This window comes from Pristis pectinata, chromosome 24 (assembly GCF_009764475.1).
Source record: "Pristis pectinata isolate sPriPec2 chromosome 24, sPriPec2.1.pri, whole genome shotgun sequence".
Lineage (NCBI taxonomy): Eukaryota > Metazoa > Chordata > Chondrichthyes > Rhinopristiformes > Pristidae > Pristis > Pristis pectinata.
In genome coordinates, this window is record NC_067428.1 from 15,199,756 (window position 1) to 15,218,600 (window position 18,845).

Genomic DNA, 18,845 nt, shown 5'->3' on the forward strand with positions numbered 1-18,845 from the left:
ACATCATTCCGGTAGTGTGGTGGCCAGAACTGTACACAGTTCTCCACTAGGGCCTAACTAGTGTTGTACACTCTCCCAGCATGACCTCCCCTTTAATGACAGGTGATCTTTCTTGTGTTTGTGCAGGCTGGGATGCAGAGAAGGGGAAAGGTGATGGCATCAATCCTGAGGTCCTCATTTCCCTGGCTGTACCAAAGAAATGTGCCACCCAATTTTCTGGAAAGTACCATTTTCTAGCTGGTCGCTATTTGCCCTATGACCTACAGAAGAAATATGATCTCAACCTCCCAGACTACCCAGGAACTGACTGCATAGTACAACTTTAAGAGCTTACACTAAAATGACAGATGCAAACAAGGAGAGGACTGACCCTAACTAGAAGCTCGCCTGGGTAAGCATAGTGTCCGCTCCTGCAATGGGAGATGCACTCTCCAGAAATCCTACCATCAGCTCATCTAGTTCCTTAGAAAGAAAGGAACCCCGGAAAATGCATCTCCTCGGGGAGGGATTTGGACTGCATTCTAGATCAGCACAGTTCAATTTTGTTTAGTTTATCTGGTCCAGCTAGTGTGTTGCAAAATGTAATGGTTTGTCTTCAACTTTTATCAAAGTTCTTCTGTTGCAGAGAACGACCTTTATGTGATTTCAAGAGACAGTGAACCTTTGGCCAGGCCAAAGTTTGGTGTATCCCTTTGTGATGTTTTTAACTGTGCAGCTAGCTGTTACTAATGCTTATGTTGCAGGGGACCAGAGCATTTCATGTATCTGTAACGTTTATATAATCCTAGCAAATTCCCTGTTCAATTCTGGAGGTGGAAATGGGAATGACACTGCAGACATTGGGAATGTTCCTATTTTGACTTGTTTCAATGCTGCTTTAACCTAACAGACCTTGGCAGGTGTAACGCCAAGCATATTACTGAGTGTGAGGGGGGATGGGAGTCCCATTCCTGAGCCCTAACAAATCCGCAAGCACCCACCTACCTCTACACCCTCTCCATTTCACCCAGCACCACACAGAGTGGTGTTAGTCTTGACAATAGCACTCGCCATAGTTGATCAAATGTCCCAGTTTCTGCTGACTCGCAGGAAGAAGCCAAAAGAGGAAGGATCACTTGGGTTTATGAACTTCTTTCTGGGATTGTGATTTGGGACAGGATAAAGAAAAAGTTGAGGTGACGAAGGAAAAGAATGTCGATTGCATTCTGATTAAAATCTCCCCAAGGCAGTAGGGAATGTCTGTGTTAAAGTGATATTACATAACATTATTATTTTTGCTCTGGGTTGGCTAAGGATTTTGGCGAATGCCGGGTTGGATGGATATAGAGGAAAGTGGAACAGGAAGGAGTTCACACTGAGGTCAGCAGTAATTCTGTAGCAAAATCAGTGGAAACAGGAAAATAAGAAAAGCTGACAAATGGAGGCAACCAGGCTTCCCAACCACCCAGAACTCAAAATCTATCCTCAAGATCATACAAGGCTTGGGCAATATTAGTGGGAGAAACCACCAGAAGCAAAAGGAATAGATGAATTGCAACAGGTATGGGAAATGTGATGACTTACTTCAGGCCTCAAGAGACTAAGTCACAAGGAAACATTACTTTGCCACTGGGGGAGTAAAGTATTGATGAGATAGGTCATTAGCTTCTGCGGTGAGCTAAGAACAGGCACAGCTGTCAAACTAATACAGTTTGTGTAAAGTCTGAGATTTAAATGATTTTTGCTTCCCTCCTTTAGTTTGGAATTAAGTACCAAAAAATATGTTACTCTAGTTGGTAAAAGGGGGTTAATTCCTGTTTTGATGAGGGAATGAAGGTTACAGCGAATAATGTATTGGATAGGCCAAGTGACCAAGATATACAGGGTGGCCAAGATCTTACTGAATGGTGGAGCAGTCTTGAGGAACTGTATGGTCAACCTTTGCTCTTGTTTTATTATTCTTTTAACCCTTAATCATTCCGGGGTCCCTAGTCAGAGGCCTGTCAGCATCTAAGCAATACAGGTTATTATTCCAGAAAAATTAGATACTTAAAAATCAGCTCCTGGACTTTCCTTCTGACACTGTCTGACCCAACACGTATCTCCAGCATTTTCTGTTCCTATTTCAGATCTTCACGCTTAAAGCTTCTGCTGTCTATTTTGTGAGTTCATTATGCTTAGAATATGTGCTTATTGTAGTAGTTTAATAAATCATCAGTAGACATTGCATAACTCTACTTATGAGGAGTTAAGACACCAGGTGAAGTGGTCCTAGAGGGAAGGAGTAATTAGATTGGGGATATACAGATGTAATTAGATCTCCCATTTCAAGACATGTATTCTGACTTTAATTTTAGATTTTGCATTATAAAATTCTGAGTTTCACATTAACAATGGCAACCATGTATGGAAAGATGTCACACTGTAATTACTCACTCCCGCCATTGTTGGTGCTGTGATTACAACCTGACAAGTTGATATAGGATTTCTTTCTTATAAATGTGAGCTCAGAATTTCATACTGCAGAAGAAAGGGTGTGCTATAGGATTTTTAATATATTACATAAATATATAAATATATAGATATTATAATATATATGAATAATTGGTTTTTGCACTATTGACGGTGTGTTTTGACTCTGGGTGGAGTTTATTCAGCAGTTGTACTCATGGTGTATAAGACATAGGCACGACATTCCACCTCTCTTACACTATTAATACACTTAGTGTATGTGAGACATGGTTCACTTTTTACTTTGCATTAGGGGCAGGACTGTTCTCATCGGAAGCTCACCTAATGGCACACTTAGCTTGATGTGACAGTGTAGAGAGAGCCTTACTTGATATCTGAGCTAGATGGGACAAGCTTTGCTCTGTGTCAAACCTGTGTTGCCTCTACCCTGGGACTGATTGATGTGACAGTATAGAAGAAACTTTATTTTGTATCTAACATGTGCTGTCCCTACCTTGGGAATGATTGAGGAAACAGTGTTGAGGGAGCTTTACTCTGTAATTCCTTGAGAGGTGCAATCTGTCAGCATTTGTTGTTACGTTGCTAAGAATGTGGAATAAATGCTCTCTATCATTGAATTGGCGATATGTATATACTCACACACAACATTGCTAATATAACATTCTAAGTCTGGTTGATCTTTGTATTTCATCGATCTGCTCAACCACAAATGTGACCTATTTACTGTTGTCAGCAAGAAACATTTAACGTGCTCAATCTGTCACAGTCACGGAAGAAACAAATCAACTGATTCCATGCTACATTCTTGCACGGTGTCTCTCTGCTGTTATCATCGACTACACCACCTACACTAACGTTCATCAGCTGCTGTTGATTTCTGATGCTCCCAAATTTTAGGGATTTCCTGTAAACTCTGCCCAGCTCTGAACAGACACTCTATTGTGGAAAAGGGAAGTGAATTTTAATGTTGTTACTTTGTCAGATTTTGGATTGTTGTTGACTCAATTTGAAGCTTGTAATAAATAGGAGTAATGTTCATGGTTTTTGTTGTGTCCTTGGTAATGAATGTAAGGACATGTTTGCCACCTCTGGACTCTACTATACCAAACTTCCAGGATGGTGGCTCAGCTGCCAAGGATATTGAACTTCGGCACATCCATGACATATCCACCCCGTGTCCAGATTCCACCACATCCTAGTGTTTGTCAATTGCATCAAAGTCAAAACCAATTGTCAAAGGCCAGAAGGAATGGGCTTAACAAAAACGAAGGAGATTCCAGAAAGAGAAAAAAAGTCCGCATTTCGTTCAGAATCACAGAATGGTCCAGCCCAGAAGATCTTTGTTTCTTTGTTTACAGCACTCTACTAGGCAGTGCTTTCTCTAAACATTCACCAAGTAAAACAGATTATCTCTATTTAACCAGCCTTGCTCATAACTCTGCTGTAACCTTCACTATATTTCTCTCTCTGCAGATGTTACCTGACCTGTACATTTCCAGCCCTTTTCTGTTTTGATTCTAAATTTCCAACATTTCCAACATATGAGGGGTATAAATAAGGTGAATGCATACAGGTTGGGTGAGACTAGAACTAGAGGACATAGGTTTAGGGTGACAGGTGAAATATATAAGAGGAATCTGAGGGGGAACTTCTGGGCAGGCATGGTATTGTAGCGGTTAAGATAACGCTATTACAGTGCTAGCGTTATGTTAACTGGGTTCGATTCCAGCCGCTGTCTGTACGTTCTCCCCGTTGTCTGTGTGGGTTTCCTGTGGGTGCTCCGGTTTCCTCCCACATTCCTAAAACTTATGGGTTAGGAAGTTGTGGGCATGTTATGTTGGCACTGGAAGCGTGGCGCCACTTGCGGGCTGCCCCCAGAACACTCTACGCAAAAGATACATTTCACTGTGTGTTTCAATGTACATTTGACTCATAAAGATATCTTATCTTACCTTAAACTTCTTCACTCAGAGGGTGGTGCGAGGGTGGAACGAGCTGCCAGTGGAAGTGGTAGATGTGGGTTCAATTGTAACACTTAAGGGAGGTTTGGATAGGTACATGGATGCGAGGGGTTTGGAGGGATTATGGTCTGGGTGCAGGTAGATGGGACCAGGCAGAAGATCAGGTCAGCATGGACTAGATGGGCCAAAGGGCCTGTTTCTGTGCTGTAGTGCTCTACAACTCTATTTGCTTTTTAATTTCAAATATCCATCAGTTCCACTTTTGAAAACCTCAATTGACCCATGGCGTCCAATTCTAACAATTGCCTCTCATCTAAGATTTCCCCATCATGGACAATGGTTTACTTGTATTTTCTCTGTTAGCCATTATTAATGATAATCTACTGTAAAAACAGCCAGTCAGCTGGATTCAACAGTCATGTAGTCTTTTCTGCTCATCTTTACTGTTTATATGCAATATTTGACATCAGACTCTTCAAACTGAAAGGGAATGGATCAAGACATTTGGTAGTTTAAACCACAAACAGGTTAATGATGTTAAGTCTGTATCCTCACTTGTACCAAATTCTACTGGATGTTCTGCCTCAGCTCACATTTTGGAAAAAGAAGATTATGATTAATAGTATCCACTTAAATTCATAGTTTCTCTCACATGGGATTTTCCAGGACATACCACGAGAAGAGTTAAACATTAAAAGGCGCAATTATGGTCTTATTCCCATTCACATGTGTCCACCAGCTGAAATTAAACTGTGCTAATTAATATGGTGTCAGCAACCCTTAGGGAGGAGGTGACCACAGCTGGGATCATGGCTTGAAAAAACAGAGGCATGGGAAGAGGCATCCAGTGCTAAGCTCCATATCCTGGTATGTGGAAGAGATGGTCACTCAGAGTGAGGTCCTACACACTCAGGGGCACATGAAGTCCTCCAGGCTGGGTGGGAGAATCAGGATGGAGTTAATGGGCATTGCAGAAGTTAGATTACATGGAACATAGCACAGCACAGTACAGATTACAATGAAATAAATGGGGGAAAGGGATTGATGGGATTATTGTGAGGACTGGCATAGACTTAATGTGCTGAATGGCCTCCTTTGAAATTGTAAGAAAAATGAGAGGAGATACTTCAAGGGTTTTTTTTGAGGCAAGAAATTGCTTCTCACAGAGACTGTACTCCAGTAAATCTGGGCTGCTTCCAATAATCCTAATGTGGACTTCTAAATCTTCCATTTAACACTGGCTTCTCTTCAAAGGAAATGTTCACAGAATGTCCCTCAATACTGTGACTATCTGCATCTTTCTGCTCGTTTGCAAAAAATAATCAGATTTTAAAGGTATTTAAATTGGAAAAATGTGGAATGCTTTAAAGATGAAATTCCCACACTTTTTTTCAATGCATGGCTTAAGATCTCAGTTTCATCTTCATTCAACTGACAAAATTATCAAACTATCCCAGGATGCACAATGTTCCAAAGACATGAAGAGAAGCGTGATAATTCCTCAGTGGAAGATCTATACCCAGGTTCACTGGGATAAATTCCAGAACACGTGACTTACATCTCAAAGTATATCTTCTCCCCCGGTTTGTAATGTGAAACACTCTAGAACTACTGAATGTAAGAATTGGAGCAAGTGTAGGCATTAGTATAATGGCCCTTAAAAGCAGATCTACTGCAGGATAGAGTATAAATCAAATAATGAAGGTTTGGAAGAGAGGTACGCCAGTAATCATAGACATTTTAATTATTAAATAAATTGAACAAATCAAATTTGCTGCTGTAACTGAGTGGTGAAATTTGATTTTAATTCTATGCCACAGGGATACTGACTTCTCCATTAGTGGAAATATGCTCCTTCCTTCCACTTTGTCCAGCCCTCTCTTTGATTTATCTCTCCATTCTGCCTTTCCGTTAATAAAACCAACCCCAGCCTTGTCAATCTTCCCTCTTAGCTAAACATCTTCAGTAACAACAACGTCCTTGTACATCTCCCTGCAGCCTCTCCTGTGCTATCACCACCTTTCATTGGTGTGGTGGTCAGAATTACACACAGTATTCTATCTTCAGCCTAACAAATGTTTTATACGGTTTCAGCATGGCCTCCCTACTGGGAGACTGGCTGCCTGGTCTGAGAGCATCGGTACCTGACTACATGGTTGGTTTCAGGTCAGATCAGGTGTACATGTTGATTTAACAGTTGGGTTAAATTGCGCCGTGCCAGCTTGGCTCAACACTCTATCCAGGCCAGGCTGTTCTGCTTGGTATTACTCAGTGTGTCCTCTGTTGTCGATCAATAGAAACGTTGACAAGGCTGGGTTTGTTCCTTTTTAAAAAGGAGGCCTGGACAATGAATAGGAAAGCCTGGTTCGGATTGGCCATGATCGGAGTGGATTTGGATTGGTATGGTTGGGTTATGACTCTGGTTGGTCGGGTTTGGATTGGCAGTGGTTGGGTTGGGTCTGGGTTGGCTGTGGTTGGGATTGGCTGTGATTGGACTGGCTGTGGTCAAGCTGGATTTGGGTCCTGTTTTAACTTTAAACCTGAGCACACCACTCGATTCTCCACTTTTCTGACCCATCCAATAAAGGAAATTACTCCACATGCCTTCTTAACTATCTTATCTAACCCTCCTACTGCTTTCGGCAATTTTGTGACCCTACACTCCTAAATGCCACTATTCCTCAAGACTTGTCATTATCCCACCAGTCACATGACTTCTCTTCCCTAGTTCATACTCCTTCAATGCACTGCTCACACCTCTCCAGCTTGAATTCCTTTCAGCACTTTTGTGTCCACCTGACTAGCCTGTTAATAACTTCCTGCAGACTACATTAAGCAATTCTATACAATCAATAATATCCTTAACACCAACAGCAATCTGTGTAAGTATCTATTGATTAAATAATAGGATATTCCACTTATTATACTCAACTAATTAACAGAGGAGATGATGCTAGTGTCCAGAGTGGTGTAATCATTTAGACCAGATGATTTAATTGGCTGCTCTCATTCAGGACGGGAAGTAGAGCCTTTCTGTTTGTTTTGGTATAATTTGGGATCACAAAGAGAAAGAATTGAGATCGTCTCCCTGAACAACAAAAATTCTTGCAGGATGCTGGATGGGTGTTGCACCAGGCCAAGGGGAAATCAAGCAGTTTTTTGTGACGCACTTCCATGCCAAATAGCTCATACTTACTCCGAAAGATAGGGCTACTAGGCTAGGTATGTCAGGCTCTTCGGATGTAACTGTCTATTTAATATTTCTGGAGATGTCTTGACGTGACCATGGCACACTCTTACCTACAAAAACAAGTTGTAAGAGCAGGATTATTCCCTACAATCCAAGCACTATTTAATAATTAAACATCCCACCCAAAGGATATCTTAACCATCATTTCCTTAAGGAAAAATAGGAGTAAGTTGCAGGCTGATAGTGTATCAAGGATTCAGAGGGTAGGGAGAGGGGTTATATAACGAATTACACTTACCAGAAAAGCGTTACAACCTGGAATCTAACTGAGGGGCTGAAGTGTCATAAAGCATGAAATCAACACTTCATGATTTAAACCAATGTTTCAGTTCATGGTTCCTTCAGGACATCCTTTTAGGTTTCTGCACTATGTGATGTGAGCTTTGGCAGGGCACTTGTGCTCTCTGTTGCAGTTTTGCATTTACACCTAAGTGACAATTTCCAGCGATGTATACAGAATATGATACACCCTACAATAGGCAAGGGGCATTCTCCCCTGGAGTATACCTACACCATACATATACAGTGGGAAGCTTTCTCACCTCTGGTTCAGTGTATGGTTAAGATCCCATGACAAAGATATAAGGTTGCTACTTGTGTGAGGGAATGTTGCATTGTCACAGGGGCAATAGTGAGGGAATGGCACACTGCCAGGGAGGTAATTCTGAGAGAGTGCTTCACTGTTGGAAGGGCAAATCTGCAGGAGTGCTACACTGTCAGAAGGGCATTACTGAGGGAATGCCACACTGTCAAGTGGGGCAGTGCTGAGGCAGTGCTGCATGGTTGTAGGAGGTACTAAGGTTGCAATATCAGAGAGGCATACAAAGGAGTGCTGTGCATTGGGAGAGGGACTGTACTGAGGGATTGCAGCTGCATCAGAGCAATGGTACACAGCACCATTAGACGGCTAAACTGAAGGAGTACAGCACTGTCAAGGGTGCACTACTGAGGGAATGCTGTACTGGTGAAGAGTGGTGCTGACAGAGCAGTGCACTTTCAGAAGGGCAGTAACAGGGGACAGCCATGCTGTCAGAGGGACAGTACTGGAGTAGTGCACAATCTCAGGGGCATTGCTGAAGAAGCCCCACTTGAAGAGGCAATAGTGAGGGATTGTTGTACTGTTGGAGGGGCAGCACTGAGGGAGCTCCACACTGTCAGAGAGGCAGTACTAAGGGAGAACCACACTGTCAGAGAGGTGGTGCTAAGGGAGAACCACATTGTCAGGGGCTACTGAGGAAGTCTCACATTGTAGGTTTCTGAGGAGAGAGCTGTGTAGTGCAACCAAACAGAGCTTTGCAAAGACCCAGAACAGGCACACTGGACTGAATGGTCTCCATCTGGTCATATAATTAAATGGCTTTGATCAGAATAATATTCACTGTGGACTTCAGATCAGACAGTGGAAACCCCAGAGCGCAACCCATATAGACTGGTAAAAAATTCCAAACCTCCAAATCACTTCCCATCTTGCACGTTATATCGACATTCTCATGATCGCAGCATTAAAATTCCAAACTTCCAAATCACTTCCCATTTACACAGAATTTCAGAGCCAGACAGAACATGTAAACTTTATGTTTGTGTCCAAGAATAAAAATATCTGAGTACACAGGGAATGAGGTTATTGGAACCTGTCTGCACATGTAATTATCCTTAACTCTTTCAGTCTGAAAGCTTCTTTCAATAAAATTCCTCTTTTCTCCTATTTTCCTATTGATCTACCAGCTGTGTACTGTATTATCTGCACATTTCTAAAGATTGCATTTTTTTTAAAGAAAGTCAAATATACTTACTCTGCTCTGTCTGTTCTGGAGGCTCCAACTGGCAATGCACGATTGTGTATGGAGGGAAGTCTACCCTCTCATGCCCCAGTGAAGAACCCTCCCTCTGTATAGGCACCTGCTAGGTCTCAGGGTTAGTCCATCAGCTTCTGGAAAAACATGGGTTGTGGTTCCCACCAGCCACAGTCTTGATCAGGCTGACAATCCAAGTGCAGTACTGAGAGAGTGCTGCATAGTAGAGTTGCCATTTTCAGGAGAGCTGTTAAATAGAAGCCCCATCTGTTCTCTCTAGTGCATGTAAAAGATCCCCCAGCATGGCTCTGAAGAAGAGGAGGGTCTCCCTAGTGTCCTGGCCAACACTGTTCCCTCAGCCAAGATAGTCTTTTCAGATGAGGCAGTCTTTCACATGTGAATCCATTGGTATCATTTATTGTTTCCAGTGCTCCAGGTGCGGTCTCCTCTACATCAGTAAGACCTGACCCAGATTGGGTGACCGCCTTGTCGAGCACCTTTGCTCCATCTGCTGCAGCAGCCAGGATCTCCCGGTGGCTGGCCATTTTACTTCCAATTCCCATTCCCACACCGACATGTCTGTCCATGGCCCCCTCTACACCCAAGATGAGGCTAGACATAGATTAGAGGAACAGGACCTCGTATTCTGCCTTGGTAGTCTCCAACCTGACGGCATGAACATTGATTTCTCTAACCTCCGGTAACCACTCTCTCCTCTTTTTCCCTTATCCCACCGGTCCCATCACCCCATCTCTTTCCCCTCCCCGACCCTCTCGATCTGTCCATCACCCACACATTCCTCCCTCTGGTTCCCTCCTCACCTCCTTCCCTTTATTCTATGGTCCACCTTCCTCTCCTATCAGATTCTATCTTCTTCAACCCTTTGTCACTTCCACCTATCACCCCCCAGCTTCTTACATCATTCCCACTCTTCTCCCCCCCCGCCATCTGGATCCACCTATCACCCACCAGCTCTTGCTCCACCCCTTCCCCCACCATTTTATACTGGCTATCTCCCCTCTTTCTTTCTAGTCCTGATGAAGGCTCTTGACCCAAAACATTGACTTTCCATTTCCCTCCGTAGATACTGCCTGACCCACTGAATTTCTCCAGCTCCTTTGTGTATTGCTCCAAATTTCCAGCATTGTCAGTCTCCCTTGTATCTGGCCATTATCCGATTGCTATTTGTGGGGTCGTGCGCTGTGCACAGTTGCTGCTACTTATGAACGATGACTTTGAGAAGTACCCACAGCATTCTTTCCTTCGAGTAGAAATGATAATACGTAGTGAACTAGCTGTGGGATGGAGGTGTTGTTTGGGGAGGAAGGTTTAATTTCACCTCACCAGCAACAGGGCAAAGTCTCAAGGTTTTTTTTAATGAGGAGGTTCCAGAGCAGCCCACAAGTAGGAAGGGTATATGGTAGAATAGGTACATGGCTGAATGGGTATGCAGCTGAATGGGTAATGGGAACAAAGGTATAGCTGAATAGGTACATGGTAACTGAGATACATAGCAACTGGTTGCACAGTAACTCGGGTTCACAGCTGAAAGGGTGCACAGCCAAATGGGTGCAAGGGTACCCAGCTGAGTACGTATATGGCTGAATGGATGACAGGTAGCAAGGATACACAGCTGAATGGGTATATGGCCAGTGTTGGCGAGATCTATTTCCATCACACACCCAATGACATCTTTAGGACCTACTGTAATCTTTGCCACATGCTCTGGCAGGCAAGTTGCAGGGAATGGCCAGCCTGGTCCATCGCAATGCGGGAGAGGATCTGGGCCCAGGAAGCAGCAGCCTGGCTATTTCAGAAGCCTCCACACTGAAGTCTTGACCCAGGCCTGTCCCAATAACTGGTAGAAGGCGTCACAGGCTAGGCCTAGATTCTGCCGATTCACATATGTCCCTGCCAACCTTCCATGGGAATAGCCACAGAATGTAAGTTAAAAAAAAACATTTTAAGTCGGAACTTAGATAAAATAAACAGAATTGCATTACATCTATAACCCCTGCACTGAAAATACTGTCATGAACTACAAAGTGATCTTTAAAAAAATGCCTCTTTATGTAATGCCTAGCTCATCCTCAGGCCAATAGCAGCACCAGTACTGCAAGCTTTTGGTGGAATTACAGAGGATTTGAAATGTGGGGAATGAGCACAGTGGGAGGCAGGGGCATCCTGAAGATCTACAACAGGTGAGAAGTGCTCTGAAGCATAGGCACTGCTGCAGTGGGTAAATGTGGAGCTGATTTTCACACAGCTTGCACCCACTAACGGCAGTCAGGAACAGACAAAATATTTTAAATTATATTCGTTGAGGAATTAATCTTGCCCGGGGCACTGCAGAGAACTTCAATTAGTACTGTTGGATCTTCCTTGCCCAACCAAGATAGCACCCTGTTTAATGCCTCACTTGGCAGACATTATTCCCTTGGTAACTCATTGGATTTGAATTTTCAAATGTCAGGGGCTTGCAACTTCATAAACATCTGTCTCAGAGGTTACGAGAAGTGCACCAAAACTTACAGCTTCATGGCTGAATAGTAGATCAATACCCACAGCCTAATGAATTAGCTCTTGGTGTCCAAGGGAGAGTGTGTCATTCACATGAGACATATCCCAAGTGTGACCCAACAGACGTGGAGGATGAATTAGGTGACAGAAGTTGACTCAAGGCTCAATATCCCTCACTACTTAGAGTGGTTTCCAATCTGAGAGCTTTCGGGCTATTTTAGAACAATCTGATCATCAGCAAGCACAGACTTTATGTGGAATCTTGGGCACAGCAGGGCTAAAGCTGATTTCAAGAACCCTGCCAAGCTCTAGGAGTTATATTTGCAAACATTTGGCTCATGCAGGTCAGGTGGGAAAGGAACATTTTTTAAAATCTTTTTATTTGCAAAAGAATGAAAGTGGGAATTCACTTAATTTATTTCTCTTTCAAATCACATCCTTACCCACTTCCCCCACCCCCTTTCCTTACATCAACTATCACAGAAAACTCAGGGTCAGGAATGTGGACTGCAACCTTGGACCAATCAAATGAGATAGACCCAGTAACATATATAAGGGCAACTGAGCTGTCTAACAGCCAACAGTCTCTGCTCTCCACACAGAGCTCCACAGCCTCAGCACTGTATTACCTTCCACTGACCTACAGATCTGACAAGTACTTCACAAAGACTCCACTGTAGTTTTATAAAAACAACTTGAGGTCTTCTTAAAAGGCGGCAACTCCACTTTTAGTGGAGATGGAGATGGAGGGACCAGCAGTCTGGATTTTCCTTATCCTCCTTGTCTTGCAACAGTACATTTCAGCTCAAGGTAAGGCACTGTTTAATAATATAAGGAATTAAAGGTCCCTATTTTCTTGAATTTTGTTTTCCACTGAATTTTCCTTTACGGGAGTCCTGAATAATCTTTGACCAATTGCTTGATACCTTTGCAAATATTTGAAAGAAAATTAAACATCTTGATTGACTCTTGATTGTCAGATCTGAGCCTTCATCCAATGTATTGAGTTAGAATGATTTCAATCAACTTTGCTACACCTTGTTCTCTTTTTTGTTTTTTTTTTCTGAAATTATTGTTTCTTGAGGACATGTACGTTTTTCCCTTGATGTTGTGACCTTACTTAATTTTTGTATGGATTTTTGAAAATCTCAGTTTACTAAATTTGCAGGTTCTATGTGATGGCATTAACTTAATGTCAGTTCTTGATCAGTGGGTTATAGCCTTGTTCTGAGCCTAAAAATCATGGGTTCAAACCCTTCACAGATTTGAACACATAATCCAGGCTGAAACTCCCAGTACTTCTCTCTCAAATGAAATTAAATTATCCCGGTGTTCTATTTCTGAACAAGAGTGGGAGAGTTCTTCCTGGTGTCCTGAGCTCAAAACCTATCCCTCAATCAACATTTCTAAGATAGATTATCTGGCTGTCATCACAATGCCCTTTGTGGGATCTTGCTATGCATATTTGCTGCAATGTTTTCCATTTAAAATTGTAACTACACTTCAAAAGTACTCCATTGGCTTACAGGCTGTTTAAGTTCTCTTCACCAGGACGTGAACGGCCGTTGTGGAATGCAAGCTTTTGTTTCTAACATTGCTATCTTCTTTGACTAACGGTTCTGATACTTGACATGAACTTGGGGTAAAATGGCTAGGGGAAATAACTGGGAGAGCACCCATGTTCAGTGTCTTTGCTGTGCCATGGTTAGCTGCTTTTAACATGGTCCTGGAAAACCAACAGGAGTCAATGTCTCTGGCTAGTTGGGGGAGTTGTTGTTTCATGAGTTAATGTTTCACGAGACCCACAATCCTCTCAGCTTGTTCTTCCAACCTTTCCCAATTTTGCACATTTCTATAGCACCTTTCACTGCCTCCGCATGGCCTATGCACAATACAGCCAAAGAAGAAGCTTAAATCAGTTTAGAAAGGAATAGTTCATTTACTGTGCATTTAAATGGAATTAGATAATATTCCTAAAGGAACATCTGCAGTGCTGTGGGGAAAGAGTACAAGAGACAGACTGAAGAGAAGGAATGTGGGCTGGATGGGCTAATGGCTTTCTTCATGAGCTGCAAGATTCAGTGATTGTTCTTCGCCTCTTGTTGAATTGCCAGAAACGCATAGCCTTTAAATAGTCTAACTCTTTAAATATTTCTTCATGATAAACAACCATTCTGCCTTCAATGTATCACTTCCCATGAAACAACACCAAGAAAGGCTGAAATTGCTGTTGTTCTATTTTCTCTCACAGTTCCACACTGTCCATGAAGCATGATGGATATTAAAATTTGTGACTAGCATATTGCAGGTTGGATACAGAGAAAAGCCCCCTCCATACCGCCCCATCAAACACTCCCAGCGCGGGGCAGCACAGATTAGACACAAAGCTCCCTTTTCATTGTCCCATTGAACACCTCCAGAGCAGTGACAGCACAGATTAGGCACAGAGTAAAGTTCCCTTTTCATTGTCCCATCAAACACTTCCAAGGCAGGGATAACACAGATTGGACACAGAGTAAAGGTCTCTTTGCTCTCCCATTAAACTCCTCTAGTGCAAGGACAGCACAGGTTAGACACAGAGGAAAGGTCCCTTTGCATTGTCCCATTAAACACCACTGAAGCAGGGATAGCATGGAATAGACATAAAGAAAAGCTCCCTCATTTTTGTTTGGAAATAAATGTGTGTGAGTGTGTGCACATCTCCCAAAATTTAAAGGATCCTGTCTGAAACTTTGATCGATGCTGTCAGTGAATTTCTCGCCAAAGTGAAAGCACAGAGATTTGGAATACCATCTCCCTTCCTCTTCACCCCTGCTCCTAATATTTATTTTGGGTCTGATGTAGATGGTCAAGCGGGTGATAATGTCAAAACAAGTTTTTTTAAACCAGTTCCTTTCAAACGGTTTATTTCTATCCATAGTTTCCACGGCTGCCAAAGAGGGCAAGCCTAGACTCCAGAAATGGAAACAGATTCGGAGGAATCGAAAACTGGGTAACAACGAGGTACAGGAACTGCGTTCAGGTAAGCAAAACAATAATATGAGAGCAAAATACTGCAGGTACTGTACATCTGAGATAAAACAGCAAATGCAGGAAATATTCAGCAGGGTTGTTCTAATGAACAGTCATCAATATGGAACATGAAGACACAAGAGACTGCAGATGCTGGAATCTGGAGCAAAAACCTAGCTGCTGGAGGAACTCAGAGGGTCAGACAGCATCTGTGGGGGGAAATGGACAGTTGACATTTCAGGTCGAGACCCTTCATCTGGACTGCAATCCAGTCCCTTCATCTTCATCTACAGTTCAGATGAAGGGTCTTGACCCAAAACCCTGACTGTTCATTTCCCTGCACGGATGCTGCCTGACCCGCTAGGTTCCTCCAGCAGCTTGTTCTTTTTTAACATGAAATATGAACTCTGTTTCTCTCTCCACAGATATTGCCTGACTGCTGAATACAGTATTTCCAGCATGTTCTGTTTTATTTCAGGTGATGGGATTGCACATTAGGATTAATTAATTAATTAATTAATTCATTCATTCATTCTAACACCCCAGTAAGTCTCAGTGGGCAAGTAATGTATTCAAGATAGCCCTGAATTTCATTCCTCAGGTATCTTAAACCCTTAACACTGCCCTTCCCACAATCTGGTGCTTCCTGAGCCCCACTGCCTCTCCACAATGCAGCGCACCCTTGTCCCTGAGAGGCGCTCCCTCAGCAGCACTAACCCTCCAACAGTGTGGTGCTCCTCTGACAGGGACTGCCCTTCCAACAGTGTGACACTCCCTTGGACTGTGCAGCATTCCCTCGGCACTGCTCTTTTGACAGTGTGGCACTCCCTCGCCTACAGTATGGTGCTCACTCAGCACTGCTCCTCCTACAGTGCTGCACGCCCATTGCACTGCCCCCTTTGACAGGGCGTCACTGCCCCTCTGACAGTGCAGTGCTCCCTCAGCACTACCCCTGACATTGCGGCAATCCCTCAGCACTACCCCACCTGCAGTACAGTGCTCACTTGGTACTGCTCCTCCAACAATGCTGTGCTCCCTCGGCACTGCCCCTTTGACACTGCAGTGCTCCCTGTGCAGTGCCTCTGAGACAATGCTGTGCTCCCTTGGCACTGCCCCTCTGACAGTGCAGAGTTCCTCCAGTAATACACTCGGAGTGCCAGTCTAGATTTTTTTGTGTTCCAGTCTCTCAAATGGGCCTGGACTCGGAACCTACTGACTCAGAGATGAAACGACTGCCCACACAACTCCTGGGTTGGATGTAGTTGTTTTGATGCTAAGCTTGGTGCTGATCAGAAAACTGTGATCAACCACCAAAACTCTCTGGGGGATTCAAGAGCTTTGAATGGCATTCCTGGAGTGTGAGCATGAGAGAACACATCAGGCAGACACACTGTATGCCTGGGAGGTGCCAGTGACTGACAGCTCCCCTAACACAACCATTCAGTCAGCCATCAGCAAGTAAGCAGGTCACTGAGCATTCCCTTGTCACTGACTCATTTAACAGCACAGCGTGCTATAGCAGCTGAGTAAGCTCTTCAAAGGGCTTGATCATCGACTGCTATTTCTTCTTCTATCTTCTACTTTTTCGGCTCCTTGTGGACTTCTGCTGGTCATCTTGTCTGTGTGTGCTTTGTCCATCTGATCCTTGTCCAGCTATTCAACTGTCAGGGCCATCACAGCTCAATATTTTACCAGAATTGAGAAATTCTAGCTTGATTTCTCCCCACCATTTCTCCCTCCCTCCCTCCCAGCATGATTCAAAGTCGCATAGAGTTGTACAGCACAGAAACGGGCCTTTCACCCCACCACATCCGTGCCAACCTTTTTGCACACCTACACCAGTCCAGTTGCCTGCATTAGGTCCATATCGTTATAAGGTTTGCTGATTTGTGCCTGTTTAAATGACTCTCGAACGTGATGACTGTATCTGACTCCACCACCTTCTCTGGCAGCAAGTTCCAGATTTCAACTACTGTCGATGGGAAAAAAAGTCCCCTCAAATATTCTTTAAATCATCTTCCTCTTATCTTAAACCTATACTCTGTTGTTTTTGATACCCCTAGAAGATTCTATCTACCCTACCTATACCTTTTATGATTTTATATACCTCTATAAGGTCACACCTCAGCCTCCTTCACTCTAGGGAAAACAAATCCAATCTCCCCATAAATAATGTCCTCCAGTCCAAGCAACACGAATCTCTGCACCCTCTCCACTGCAACCACATCTTTTCTATAGTGTGATGACCAGAACTGCACACAATACTCCAAGTGCAGTCTAACTAGTGTCCTCGAAAGAAACACTGTCGGGGAGGCTGTTTGGCCATTTGTACATTCAACGGCACTTTGAATGAACTCTCCAATTAATTCCACTTCCCTAACTTTCCCTGAATGACTTCTGTCAAATGCATCAAGTATTTTGCACACAGTAAGATCCCACATGTAGTTTTTGCGGAGCTGGTGGAAGGGGGATGGTTGACCAAGGTACACATGAGAAAGAGGAGCAGAAGTAGGCCATTCGGCCCATCAAACCTGCTTTGCCATTCAATAAACTCATGTCTGATCCAATCTCAATACCACTTTCCCACTCTCTCCCCATAACCCTCAACTCCTTTTTAGTTTAAATGTTCGTCAATCTCCGTCTTGAATATATCCAATGACTCTGCCTTCACTGCTTCCTGGGGTGGGGAGTTCCAAAGATTCATAACCATGAGAAAAGAAATTCTTCCATCTTAAGTGGATGACACCTTCTGGAAATATGCCCCTTTGTCTTAGAAAGCCTCGTGGTGGGAGACATCCTCTCAGCATCCACTCTGTCTATTCCTCTCTGGATCTATTATGGTTCAATAAGATCACCTTCTCAATCTTTCTTCATCTGTTAACCTCTTTGTCTTCTCTGCAGTGCCTCCAATACAAGTACTGTATGTCCTTCCTTAAATGTGAGCAATTATACATAGTACTCATGTTGCATCAAAACTTTCCTGCTTTAGTACCACATATCCTTTGCAAAAAAGGCCAACATTCCATAGCCTTCCTAATTAATTGATGTATCTGCATGTTAACCTTTGTGTTTCATAAGACATCCAGATCCCTTTGTACCACAGCATTTTGTCATCTCACTCCACTTAAATGATAATTTTGTTTCTCATTCTTTCTTCCAAAGTGGAAAACATCATATTTTCCCACATTATCCTCTAATTGCCAACATGTTGCCCACTCACATAACCTATCCATATCCCTGTGCAGGCTCTTTGTGTCCTTCTCACAATTTTTTAACTCACCTATTTGTAAATTTGTCTACAGTACGCTCAGGCCCTTCATCCAAGTTATTACAGTTAATAGTCAGTTGAGGCCCCAGCACTGATTCCTGCGGCATCCAACCCAAACTTAGCCACCATGAAAATAACTCATTTATCTCCGTTAGTTTGTTAGCCACTTCCCAAGCCATATTACTAAGAGATCATAAAGGAACAGAAAAGGCAGAAGGGCCTTCAACCGAAAACATTAACTATTTCTCTCTACACATGCTGCCTGAGCTGCTGAGTATGTCCAGCATTTTCTGTTTTCCCTTCTGATTTCCAGCAACTCCACCTTTTTGACATTTTTTAAGATTAATCCTACATCATTATATAATACCAGACCTAATCTCTTGTTCAGATCAACAAACGATGCTGGAAGAACTCAGCGGGTCAGGCAGCATCTGTGGAGGGAAATAGACGGTCGGCTGGGTGTCCAGATGAAGGGTCTCGACCCGAAACATTGTCCACTTCCCTCCACAGATGCTGCCTGACCCGATGAGTTCCTGCAGCATCTTGTTTGTTGCTCCAGATTCCAGCATCTGCAGTCTCTTGTGTCCCCC

At 43.3% G+C, this 18,845-nt stretch overlaps 2 protein-coding genes across 2 annotated transcripts in view; both read left to right on the top strand.

Moving 5' to 3' along the window:
• The window catches only part of yjefn3 (YjeF N-terminal domain containing 3), a 94,396-nt gene extending 90,932 nt beyond the window's left edge, over positions 1 to 3,464 (top strand). Inside the window, exon 6 of the mRNA XM_052037596.1 lies at positions 127 to 3,464. Within this exon, the coding sequence (XP_051893556.1) occupies positions 127 to 326 (200 nt within the window). The 3' untranslated portion in view covers positions 327 to 3,464. The remainder of the gene's footprint in view (positions 1 to 126) is intronic.
• A 7,588-nt stretch (positions 3,465 to 11,052) lies between these two features.
• cilp2 (cartilage intermediate layer protein 2) overlaps positions 11,053 to 18,845 on the top strand; it is a 29,606-nt gene continuing 21,813 nt past the window's right edge. The window contains exons 1-2 of the mRNA XM_052038281.1: positions 11,053 to 11,161; positions 14,896 to 14,997. Coding sequence (XP_051894241.1) covers positions 11,053 to 11,161; positions 14,896 to 14,997 — 211 coding nt within the window. The remainder of the gene's footprint in view (positions 11,162 to 14,895; positions 14,998 to 18,845) is intronic.